The sequence below is a fragment of the Phymastichus coffea genome, unplaced genomic scaffold, assembly GCF_024137745.1.
Source record: "Phymastichus coffea isolate CEN01 unplaced genomic scaffold, Cenicafe_Pcof_1.1 PCOF00044, whole genome shotgun sequence".
NCBI lineage: Eukaryota > Metazoa > Arthropoda > Insecta > Hymenoptera > Eulophidae > Phymastichus > Phymastichus coffea.
This window is the reverse complement of record NW_026706855.1, coordinates 2,248,886-2,262,066: the sequence shown is the minus strand read 5'-3', so window position 1 is coordinate 2,262,066 and position 13,181 is coordinate 2,248,886. Positions and strand designations below refer to the sequence as shown.

At 48.2% G+C, this 13,181-nt stretch overlaps 1 protein-coding gene across 3 annotated transcripts in view; it reads right to left on the bottom strand.

Moving 5' to 3' along the window:
• The window catches only part of LOC131664575 (uncharacterized), a 30,993-nt gene that overhangs the window by 15,240 nt on the left and 2,572 nt on the right, over positions 1-13,181 (bottom strand). For 2 of the 3 annotated variants that reach the window (XM_058935782.1, XM_058935781.1), the window contains exon 2: positions 9,792-10,440. In XM_058935782.1, coding sequence (XP_058791765.1) covers positions 9,792-9,879 — 88 coding nt within the window. In that variant the 5' untranslated portion in view covers positions 9,880-10,440. Of the gene's footprint in view, positions 1-3,745; positions 4,065-9,791; positions 10,441-13,181 lie in introns of those variants that run through there. The other variant, XM_058935783.1, reaches the window with a different exon arrangement.

The following is a 13,181-nucleotide window of genomic DNA, read 5'->3' as shown; positions in this document are numbered from 1 at the left end:
CGTCGTCGTCATTATCATCATCACGCGAATGTACGAGGTCAAAGGCACATTTAGCGCAACCGCATCGATATAATAATATGCACGGGCTTTCAAGTCTTATCCAGCGTTACAACAAATACGCGAGTAGGCTACCGCTTCCGCTTTCCGGCTATTTAGCCGCGCTCTCCCGACGCGGCTCATTTGACGCGCATGCTCCTGCTGATTTATCGCTCGCTGTCTGCAGCCTGCTATATACCTATGCGGCCGAAAGGGCCATTGTTTCGCCGCGCGAATAATGAATGGGAAGGGAGGTGTGGCAATTGCGCTTTAACGATAGGGAAATTTTTGACGAATAGCACTGACGCCCGGTAACTGATCATCGTTGATAGCGCGCTCACGACGCTCAGCCGAAATCTTTCACGAAGCGAAACGAGTTTAAAGAGTCGACGTAGATTTTTTTTTCATCTTGGCGTGATCGATGGATGAATTGTCGATGCCGCAGTGAAAAGCTGCGCTTTAAAAGCTCACCAAAGCTATCGGTAATTTCGAATTTCGTAATCTGCAGTCGCCGAGAAAAATTGAATTTATCAATTTGACCCCGTAATGTAGATTGCAAATACTTGAAAGAATTACTATTGGCTTAAGACATGTTCGTCTCTAGAGTGCAACTGACAATCGATGACGGAACGTCCACGCTGCCGTCACCTCATTGACACGTTGAAAGAACGACGACGACGACGACGACGACGACGACGACGACGACGACGACGACGACGACGACGAGCTTCACGAATTCTCGTGTTCGCAAGAAAGACAATAGATTGGCTATACTAGCAGTCTCCGAACTGAAATTTGGGTAGAGCATTGCAGGCAAGTGCTCGAACGAAAAGTACGTATCGAGCCGTTGAACGCTGCGAACGCTTACGTCGAAGTTCCGCTCGTGGCGCGTTGTCGTATATTTTTAAAAACGGGAAGAGAGGCAGGCCGAAGGAACGAAACTGACTGCGAAAGCAATTTCACTGACGGTTGACTTGATGGCCTCTTCGTGCCTGCTATATACGTAGAAGCGTAACGCGGAGAACGAGCCGGGCCGCCGTCTGCGAAAGTGCCAATTCAGAAGAGAGCCAGGGGCCTCGCGCGCGAGTGCGTTCATCTTCGCAGCGAGGAACGAGCTCTTTATTGTCCTTTGCTCGACGCTCCTACGTTCTATTGGCACGGCATTATGTCGGACGGGAAACGAGAGCACGAGCACTTGGCAGCCGCGTCAAGGCTCGCTAAGTTCGTCGCGCCAGCGGGCCGCAGGGCACTTTTGGGGGCACGTCGGGGCGCCGTGGTTATCAAAGTCGGAGCCCGGGCCGAGCTTCGATCGCGTCCGAGGCTTTCCGCGTCGCGAGAATGATCGATCGAGAAGCTTCGCGCGCGCAAACGATGCCAGCCGCGAGCCACGTCTTCTCCCGGCTGCTGCCTTCTCCTCTCCTTCGATCCGGCTACTGGCGGATCGATCGCCCAGCGACGCTTTTCGTTCTACGTGGCCACGTGGGCTTCCTTTCCCCCTTTGAACTCTTCTCTTACGTGTTTCCACGCAAAACAAACTACGAACCGCGGTAATAATTCCAATGCTTCGGAACGCGTCGTCGCGGGCACGAACAATATGTTTCGATAGAAGCTAGCGGAGAGGACACAATTGACGTAATTCCGACCGAACCGAGTACCCTTCGTTCTGCAATCCCCTGTAGGTCGCACGAAGGTCCGCGTCGCTCACAGTCCCCTCCCCCTCCCCCATTACCAGGGCCGGTGGCGCGCAATGACTGGCGCTGGAATGCCGGCAAAAAATAAGAAGCCCGAAAAGCTGGTGGCGCGTTCTGGCTCGCAACTGGACTTGGCAAGGTGTCGCCGTGTCGCGCGGAGGTGAGTGTCCGCGAGAATATATACTCGTGACGCGCGCGGCGGCGCCGTCGCTCTGGCTCCTTTTAAGCGACCCACTTTAGAGGATAGTCAGACGCTAACGCGCACACCGCCGGAGACTATTATTTTCCTCGGTGTCGCTGAATCATCGCGCCGCTCGTGACCCACTTCGTCTCTCTCTCTCTCTCTCTCTCTCTCTCTCTCTCTCTCTCTCTCTCTCGAAACGCGCCGGCGTTCGCGCGTCGCGCGGCCGCCGAAGGGATGCCGCCGCCTTCGATCGGCGGCGCCCTCGCGACCGAACGAGAGCGCGGATCGGGCTTTCTCTCCTTAATCAGAGATCGAGCGCGGCGGCACCTCGTCGCGTGGCTTTCTACGGCGCCGCGCTTGCGATCCGGATCGACGGCCGATCGATGATCGCCCTCTCCTCTCCGCGCGGCGAGGCGCCTCGCGTCGACCGGCCGCGCGAGATAACCCCCGATAAGCCTTTGTTTGCTCGGTCGCCGTCGCCGCGGTTGCGCAATCGGGGATCGAAGCCGCCGCGGGCTTGGCAGCGATCGGCGACGCACCGGCGCCAGAGCCTCGCGCGCGACACCGCGGCACGAGGCGCGGGCCTGTTATCGGCCGGTCGATCGATGGCGCGCGGCAGCGCGATCGAGTGTCGGCGATGCGCGCGCGACGATCGGCGGATCGCGTTTCGCTGCGCGCTATTCTTGGCCGCGCGGTGGCGTCGGCGTCTTGGTCGCCGCTGATTAACCATTCGTCGCGCGTCGCCCGCTCGTCTGCTCGTTAGATACAACTGGGCCGCTCGGCGCTCGCCCCGGCGGCCCGTCGCGCGTCCCTCCGATCGATTATCTCCGGCGGCAGCTGCTGCGCGACCCCCCGACACTCGCGCACCTATTCGCCGCTTGACTTCCGAGCCCCATTCGCGTCTACGAAAATCAGCGTGGCCAGTTGTCACTCGAGCGACTCTCGATTAGCCCTCGACGGAGGAATCGTGGAAAGTCCGTGGACGGGGCAGAGGAGTGTAAAGCGCCCGATCCGTAAGCCGTCCCCGTATACCAAGTCTTGCTCGCGGGCAAAGGTAGACGGTGGCGGCTGTTTACACGCGGCGCGTCGCATTATAAAAGGCAGCGATGCAGATAAGCAGAAGGATGCGCGTCACGGTCGCTCGAGCGCGACCAAAATAACAGGCCGCAGCGCCACGGCGCGTCTCTTTTTCTGCGCAGCAGCGATCGGCTTGGTTTCGCGTTCAGGCGCCGCGCGCAGGTGGTGAACTCTGACTCGCGATATCGCTTATTTATAAGCGCATCCTTGCTCTCGTTACATCTATAACGGAAGCGCGGCTTGGCCGAGTGCCAGCTTTGCTCGTCCACGCGTTCGCGCTTCGGCCCAGGTCGGAGCTCGTAATGCTTCTCGTCGACGAACGACCGCGCTAAGTACCCAGATAAACGCTCGGGTATTGTCTATAGGTACAAGCGAGCGTCGGATCGTGCACGCGTCTGTTTTCAAACTTTTTCCTCGGGAACGGCGCCGAGCTTCCACGGAATGAGTGTTTATTGTGCTGATTTGTTCGTCGGAAGAATCGCGCGTTAACTTAGAATTTATGCAGTGCCGAACGAGCGATGAACGCAGTGTTTTTCGACAAATTCAGCTGGCAGCGTTACTTTCAAGTGAAAAAATAACGAGAAAACAACCTATCTATCGATTAAAAAAGAAAAACCATCGGATGTCACTATCACGAGTGAACTGAACCCAACGTCTCATGCTAGAGGGAAGCTCCAGAGACATATGTGTACGCGCATACGCTTGCTCGGCTTGGACAATCGAGTACGTATATGTATATATAAAAAGTCGCTTGCACCTTTAGCTCTGCGAGCAAGTTGAGATATATTCTGCCTAATGATCTTCAGCCACATTCTCGCGCCGAGGCCGGTCCGCTTGCCCTTGACTGCCAGGATGTCGGCTTCCACGGTGGTAGACTCCACCGCTCTCTTTCACTCGCAATAATAACGAAAAGAGCGACGCTCCTTTCGAAATATCACAGTCACACACACTGTCAGTGTCACTTTGCAAAGAGTAACAATAACAATGCGTATGCGCACAGCAACGTAAACAAAGCGATAGCGAGGAATAAGAATACGAAAAAATTGCACACGTCCGACCGATGCGACCGACAGTAGCTGACTAACTCGGAAAGCGCGCGCCGGCAGACGAGCACGCGCGCGCCGCAGTAGCAGCTGCCGGCTACGACGCGGCGGCGCGATGGTGGGGGGACCTGGCAGACTGACTGGGAGACCGTTCGCGCCTACAGCGCCACAAATGTACCGCTCGCCGTTGGCGGCAAGTAACTTTACGGGACCTGCAGCACGTAGGCCAAGCGACGAGTTTCATTTTCTCCTGCCATCTCTCATCGGAGTATCGCGGATACCCCCTCTACTTTTTTTTCTCTAAATTATTTTTGGCGACTCTAATCAGGAAAATTCCGTCGCTCGATAGGAAAAAAATAGCGCATGCTGTATGCGTTGCTGTCTTTGAACGAGTTTACCTTGAGAACATCATTCGTGTGCGTGCGTGTGTGTGTGGGCGCGCGTCGGAATTGTCTATAGTCTCCATACCGTTGGCCGAAACTTATTTTTTCTTCTCCGATTAGGCTTTTGACCGGGAAACCTCCTCGCATCGTTTCAAGGGCTAGACAGACCCAAAGAATTTCACATACGAGCGATACGCGTCATTGCGTACACACTGTTGTTGCGTGTCGAGCGCGAAAGTCTGCATTCCCATCAATTGCACGTTTTAAAAGCGCTGATAACGCACAAGCGAAAGTAAAAAGAAAAACAACTGTACAAACAGCAAAACGCTTGCGTCAAATGGCGCGACAGGGGAATTAAAAATTAACGCGTACACGCGCTCCGAGACGCAATATCGCACCAACTCGCACTAGTTACGGCTGTATTTACACGCGCGCGCGCACACCTATATGTATGTATCGTGAAATTGAGAAGCCACGGTTGCATGCTCGCGCTGCGATGTATCCACTCGCAGAAGCGGTGAGAGGAGCGAAGGGGACTAAATCTTTGTCGACGCTTTGGAAACACGTGGTGTCGTAAATCATTGTTGGTATGATCCCTCCTGCGATTAACGAAAACCCGAGGTCGATGATACAGATAAATTTGAACGCCAAATAAAGTCGTGGGGCTTACACTTCGAAGCTTTTCAAAGATAAAGCCATCCGTATCTCGTCGCGAGCTTGACAATAACTAAAAAAAATGCTGAGAGCTTAATGCGATGAAGAGCGATTGGACATTCGTTCGTTTGTTCTTTGTTACTCCATTTACATTGTCAAATTAGAAACTTGCGTCGAGGTATTCGAGGTATTTCCATGAGTTGACCTAGTTTTTTTGTTTTTTGTTCTGCTTGCGAATAGTGTCATTTGGAATAGTCATCTAAAATCCAGGCAATCTGCTACTGTATGCAATATACTAGCGTTATAAATCTTGTCGAAATGAGTGCTAATTAGAAAGGCTCGACGTCGCTGACAAAACCAGACAGGTGATAAAGGTCGGTTAGACTGACATTAGGCGACCAGCACCGTGGGCGGGGCACTTGACACCTCACCGTGATCCCTTGCTGACTTTTATATAATGACCTCTCGGTAACTTTTCACCTCAATTGATTCTTTTGGTACACGCTCAGGGAGTCCAACGGATTTTTAAATCACATCATTTACAATAAAACTGCGGTAAAACTAACTTTCAGTCCAAATAAGTCTAATTGGTTGTTTATAAGTGATGGGAAAGTGAAAAAACGATGACCAAATTATTTATATAGAAATTTATCGATTGATTTGAAACACAGTTTCAGGTTAGATTGCATTAAACTTCATTGAAAATGTGAACTCCTTTCCCAAGATTTTCCAAAAATCAGCCTAACCCATTCATTCGTAATTTTCAAGCGAAAACTTACCAATTTTGCAGTATTGGCAGCGCTATCTGAGAAATTATATAAGCAGCGAATAGCCATTATTATTGCTGCAAAGGTATTTTAAATCGATAGTTCATAACAATAGCGTTCATGGTTACGGAGATATGGATTTTCAAAAAATTTTCATCAAAATTATTTTATTCTTTGTAACAGTTGATCAGATCATCGCAATGACTTGAAAATGTATACCAAAGCTTCCCACTATGTAGACAATGTTCGTACCGAGTTTCAGGAACATCGGTCATCTACAGTCTGGACGCCAGTCGTAATAGCCTGGAACGGTCCATCTCTAGTTTACCGTGAAAGGCGTCAAAAATAAGGTGTCAAAAGCTGTGCGCTAGTTTTCTTGTTTCGTCATCTCCGATAAAGACATTTAACAATATTGTTTCATGAAAGGCAGCTCTCGCGCAAACCTTAATTGCGCTCGTCCTAGAAACGTTCCGCAAACAAATTGCTCAGTCGATAATCGCTTTCCCGATGCGTGTGGAGGAGTTATATGTTCGCGCGCGCGTGGGAAAAGCGTCGCGATGTTTACTTACGCTGCTCGTCGAAAATCGACAGCTATTAGTTTGCATGCTCTCTCGCATCGTTACTTATTTGTTCGCGCGCGTGTAGATAACACACTTTGTTTTTGAGTTACGATCGAAAGCAAGTTGTTGGCGCGTCATAAACGTCCAAACGTCAACAATTAAAATTACTTCCGTTTTGTTTTTCTTTCATTATTTGATCTAGTTTTCACAATTGAATGGTTACATTTCACTGGTATCAAAGTATTTTCGAAATATCCCGTGGTCCCTACTTCAAGTAACAATTTTGCTCAGCAGGTCACACTGGCTATCGACATGTCTACAGTTTCGTTGTCGTTTGTTCGTCTCGCGCTGCATTGAAACAATTGTAATGGCAAGAATAACATTCGAATTGTCGAAAGTAATAGCGCCCTGCTGAATGGTCAAAGCATCTTACCTCGATAGCTCGACACCCATTATGGTATATATACAAGATTAATCGAACAAACGAAAGCAGTAAAACGTATAAGTTCTGCGGGTGAGCGTGACGCAAAAGCTCTGTCGCGCCCAACAAGCCATTCGAATGGGAGAAAGGGAGAGAGCTTTTATCGCGAACAAAATCGGCGATAGGCGCGACCGAGTATACGTACATGCCTTCCACCTAAATTGCTGCTCTCTCGCCCAAAGCGACTTTCATCGCTAATTCGTCTTCCAATCGTAGATCTTGATAAACGTTCGCGAGAGAAACTGAGAAAATTGATCCTTTGGAAATTCACCGATTATTGTTTGTCTTTTCTCGAACGTTTAATTGGTAAACGCGACGTTTCTCCTGCTAACGAATCGTCTGTAAACTAGGTCGACCCAGTGCAACTGGAAAAAAGTTCCGGAGTCGCGCGATATATATCTGCGAAGGCGAGACGACTTCATAAGTTTTGGGCTTCGCGGAGCGTTTCAGCTTTGACTGCTGTATTTTTAGTGCGCCGTCTAAATTAGCTCGCCGAACGCGAATCGGGAATGTCGATAGCGTGTAATTTTAGAGATCGACCCTGTTCACCCGCGATGGAAATAGATTATTAATGGCCGACATAGAGCAATTTTAGTGATCTCTCATTGCGACGCGTGCGAAATTCGCTTCTTTTCCGAAACGTGATTTATTTTTAGAACGCGTCAATGTGTAACACATCGAAAACACGATAAAAAAAACCTGTCACTTTCCAGTTAAATTGTTAAAAGTTATAACGCGTACGTCGTTGTTGTTTCTTTCTTTTTTATGGCACACCTACGCGTCCGCAGCTTAAAATTTATCGGAATGGTTCCATTTGCTTTCGTTGCGAAATTCAAATGACGCTTAAGCCAGTGTCGATTTTGAAAAAAAAATCGACAAAAGATAGTCAATTGAATTTAAGAATAATGTGAATAAGTTACACAATTCCACCTCGTTCTACATTTTTTTTCGAGTATCTGAATTTCCTAATACACGTTTTTTATTCACCAATTGGAAGGCCTTCACTCGTCAAAAACAACAAAAAAAAGTCTGGACATTCGGTATAAAGAGTATTCGTGAAAAAACGTGCAGCAGGTCAGTGTGTATTTTTTGCAAACTGCGCAAATGCATTATCAATGAAATCGACAGAGTACAGATCGATGAATCACCATTAGGAAACGACGACGTGTTTTTCGCGAGAAAGCCGAGTTCATTCCGAGGTTACGTGCGACATATACAGTCTCAACATGTAAGGCGAAATTAGTTATCAAATCAGTTCAAGAACACTCATAGCTTATTTAAAGATCCTCGTCCCGAGAGGCATACACGTGCGTTTGTATTCGTTTTTTTTATTGATCAACATCGTTAACGTGGTTGTACGGGACGGCTTCTGTTTATCTGAAAAATAGACGAGTGTATCGGTTGAACGTTCAATTTGATTGATTAACTCGATGCGATAACTGCCTCTATATCTTCAGCTATTTTTTGCGCGACACGATTATTTCATCGTGATGGAAAACAATAATCAATTAAAAGCAAGAACTTATATGAAAATATCATTTAGTCTATGAAAATAAAATAAAATTTTGGAGAAATCTCTTGGGGAATAATCCGAAGGCCTTTCGAGAGGACACCTATCGTAGCCGTCGTCGTCATCGTCATCCCAGATATTCGCGTAGTCTCTCGACACTGCGTCACGGGAGTAGGAAAAAAAAACAATTTTCACAAGCCGGAAAATCCAAAGTCGTTGCACATACACACTTACTACGTCGTGATAAAAAACAGTTTCGTCATCGCGATCGATCTCGATAAGACAGGCGCTGATTCACGCGACTCAATTGATTTGCCGGGCAAGAAGAATTGCGCTATTTTCTAGCTCACATTGGCCTTATCTTGAACTTCGAAATTCCGACGAAATATAATTGGCGAGAAGATCGCTCGATAAAGTCCTCGCGCGTTAGATAACGATCTGATTTATTGCCGCAGACGACGACGACGACGATGACGATCGGGATGGACGCTTTTATAGGCGTTACTCGTCGCAAACAAATCGTTTGGCAATACCTCGTTGTCGCGCGTACGATCAGTCGGGGTGCTCATCCCGTCGAGCGACGCGGGACGGTTTCGCGCGGAGACGCGCTACCTTTGCTCCGTTAGTGCGATTTCGCAGGTGGCAGGAGGCTCGGCAAGCAGGAAGCTACCTAACTCCGTGGGTGAAACTGCGAAATTGAATTGGACGTGCCGAGACAATGGCAACTTGCCCCTTTCATTCGGCTTATCTGGCTTATCTAACGGAGTTTCAGTTGCTCGGCGGCGTGTTTCCCTTACTACAAGTCGAATGAGAATTGGCCAGCGCGGCCGCTACGTTTCCTTCTTCGCTCGGACGATTGGAATTGATTATATCCAGCGAAGAGAGAGAGAGAGAGAGAGAAAACAAAACAAAACAAAGAAGGCCCGTGACTAATTGAAGGCGTACTTCGTATAACGTGCGCGCGTCGCCAGCGAGGACGTTAATGAGCAAATTATGCAAATGTTATTTGTGTTTGCGTACGAGAGGGGAAAAGTCAATCCGCGCGTACGTTATACGAAGCGCAGCTCATAGAGCGCGTACATCGATTGAAACGAATGGCTGGAGCTTCCATCATCCGCGTTTAACGTTGCCAATCGCACATATCACTCGGTAATTTTTCTCTGTGATTCCAATTGGCTAAGCTCGAGCCGACTGTCAGCTGTAAGCTACGTACGGCCCGCCAATCGCATTAATTTCGCCGAATTGGATTCGACACGAGCGACTCGATGGAAGCCAAATGAGTCGGGTCCGGGGAAACATACGCTCGCTAGGCGTCTCCCGCGAGTGGCCGTGTTGCAGAAACGCAAAGCGCCTCGATTGGCAGGCTCGCCGAATGAAATCGAACGGAAGCAAGTTGTCAACTCACGCGCCGAGAGTCCATTGCTCTTGGATGCGCTCTTGTTCTTCTTGTTTCTGGAGTAGAAGTTGCCGATCTTGCTCTGACCGCAACCCATGTCTTCGCTGTGGCCCGCGCCAGAGCCAAGGGACGCGGACGAAGATCGATCGGGCCCCGTCACACACTTTCGTCGATCACTTTTGCGAGGCGATCGTCGCGCATCCCGCGCCTCGCCTCTTGCATTCGCTGTCCCCGTCGCTCGTCCGACGAGCGCAAGGGAGAAGCTAGCTCGCGGAACTGACGATGCGCCTTGGTCTGGATGCGATCGATGTGCTCAGCGGCTGCGGAGTAGACGGCGTTGCACCCTCGCCTCGCCGATATTGCCGTGCAAATGCGTCGTTGTCGTTGCCGGTCCGTGGTGGGCTCAGCCGTGTCGCAGTGGGTCGTTCGTCGAGCGGCCAACCCGTCGCGCAGCGCGCATTATCATCTGACGCCGCCGCCGCCACGCCGCGTCCTCATCCTCGGTCCTCATGGTCGCAGCGAGGCCGTCGAGGCCTCTCCGCCAGCCGCCAGCTGTCGCCGGTCGCCGCCGCGCCTGTCCATTCACGACCACCGCGAGCCGCCCACGGCTTTGGCACGGACCTGGCTGCCGTCGGCTCTGGCGCCGCTGCCGCCGCCGCTGTAACACAAGCAGAGCGCGCACGCGGTTACAGCCCGCGCTCGCATCGCCCCGACGCACAGCCGAGTGAAGTCGTAGAAAGAACGAGGTCGCGCCCGCGCCACCGACAGGCCGCCGTGCTCCGGGGAGCCACTGTCCGCGGCGCGTCGTCGCCGAGCGGAATAGGCGGAAGTGGCCGTGCGTCGGAGGCCAAGTGGCGATCGCCGCCGCCTCTCTCTCTCTCTCACTCTCGAAGCGTCGCTCACTGCCGCCGTACGCCTGGCTTTCGCGGCCCTGCGCGTTGGCTAATTAGCCCCCCCCCCCTGATTCGATTTGCCCGCGTTCAATCGACCGGATCAATACTGTGAGCTTGCAGTGAAATATCGTTGGAAAGGTATCTACCGTGCGGCAATGCCGTAGGCTCTTCTTTTTCGGGAGTCGTTGTACGTTCGCTCGAGCGTCAGGTGTTCGTGCAATGTCGTTTAAAGCGGGAAAACAAGAAAGAAATCTGCCGAAGGGGTTGCCGATCTCGATGGACGCGATGCTCGACGCGATTGTCATGTACGGAAGCGCTACAACTGCTGACCGAATCGACGATGCCTCTTTTCCTTGCTCCGAAAACCGTATATAGTAAAAGCCTACCGCGATGATTTTCCCGCGGCTAGATATTCTGACATACGCCATTGCGAGGCTCCGAATACATTCTTTGCTGGTTTTCAATAGACAATTCCACCGCTGATCATTTGTTTTTCTAATTTCAATATTCGCTTCCTTTGCAAACGCAACAATCGAGAGAAAAACAGATACCTATAGATTGTTAAAAAGTTTATCTTGTTAACATTGGCGGTTCTCTGGGGCTTTTACTTGCATTTGTAAGGTCGCGCTATTCTTTTGAACGAATTTTCAAAGAAAAAAGGAGGCAGGAGAAGACTTTAACCTAGATTTCGTTGTTTCTCTCTCTCTCTCTCTCTCTCTTTTCACCTCTACTTTTTGCCTCTTTGATGTCTTTTTTCTTCTTGTTAGACGTCAAACACTCTCAGAGTTGGCTTTAAAAGCTTTTAAAAGGCAATATCGTTATCGAGACTGATCAGACGTCATCAGGAGATAAACCCAAGTGCAACTTACGAAGTGCGTTTTTAACCTACTAGAATTTGAACAGCGCGCTTTGCGCGCACCAATCTGCATTTTTATTTCCCATAATCAAGTTAATAAAATTAAACACGATTAATAATTATTGAATGTTATTGTTATGGTTATTGTGACTTGAAGAACTACGTCCATGTGGAACGCTGCTGGACACTAGGTACCTTTACGCATTAATTTTGGTTTTATATAGTCATGAGTACATAGATCCACTTCTCCGACAATTTTTTTTAAATGGTCTAGGAGAAAGTTTTACACGCATCGCGACTGATTGATTGATTGTTTGGTTAATGTTATGAAATATTTTGAGTGAAAGAAATTGTACGTTTGTAAAATATTAATAGAATAAGTTTAAAAAATTTAATAATCATGAATATAGCTCTTTATAATTTTTTGACGTTTATATTTTCTCTTCGATGATCGCCAAGATAAATTATGACGGAATCCTAAGATCGAATCTGAGACATGGCTACATAAGGCTGTTCGTGATTAAAAACATTCCTTCGTAGATCTACACCAATTTTGTCAAATGTTTGACTTTGCACTTTCTTTATTGTGATCGCAGAGGCTTATTTTACTGGAAACTATCTCTGCTTAAAGGCGAAAGAAAATACGTCTTCACAATATAAAGTTATACGAAAAATATGCGTCAAGTCCACTTTTCAAAAGCGAATAACACCTCTGGCTCTTTTACAATTTTCAGAACTTTTGCCAGAGGGTTATATACCTTATAAATTTTCTGCTTTATAACAATAATCATAGTGCAAAACATAGCATTTTTCTCAAAACTTATTAATAAAAAAAATTAATTTTTAAATAAAATTTAATATGCAAATAATTTGAATTAGGAATATCAAAATAATTGTATATATTTATATTTAAACGAAAACAGAAATTAGTATAATTTTGATGAAACATTTGTAAATAAGATTAGATTAGATTTAAATAGAAATATGCATATTGCACGAATCAATCAGATAGCGATTATCTTGGATTCACAAAATCTGGTCGTGACTTTTATGAGGAGATTTCCGTATGTTTTTGAGCGTGAAATGACCAAGATTAACGCGAAACATCCAACGTAATGTCAAAAATATCTTATCGAGCTGATTGTCACTCGAATTCTCAAGGTGGCAAATTTCTCGAAAAATTTCTTAATAAAGGACAGTTATCCTTCAAGTTATCCTAAAGAATGGCGAGTTGAGTTTTCTACGTGAACCCAAAAGTTCGTTGAACAGCTAGCGAATGGTTCGTCGATTCGCGTCAAAATCGCATCTCGGAAAACATAAAAATCCCAATATAGAAAGCAACAGCAGTGCCAAAGTTTACAAACAACGAGAGGAAAAGTCGGACCATCTCCAGATGCTAAGGCAAACTTTCGAGCAACGACTCTCACCATCTCGTGTGTCGCCATGTCTCTTTGCGGGCAAGTTTGCGAGAAAAAAAATAGTCCCCGCAACGGCTACATAACAATCTTGTTAAAATACAAGAGCGAAAATAAAAGAGGCTTACAGTCTGGGTTAAGATTACAGTTGCGGACTGGCGTATACATATAGATGCAGGACAATCGTCAGGTGCGCTATATTGCTACGAGTAGATGCTCACGTACTCGTCCCGCA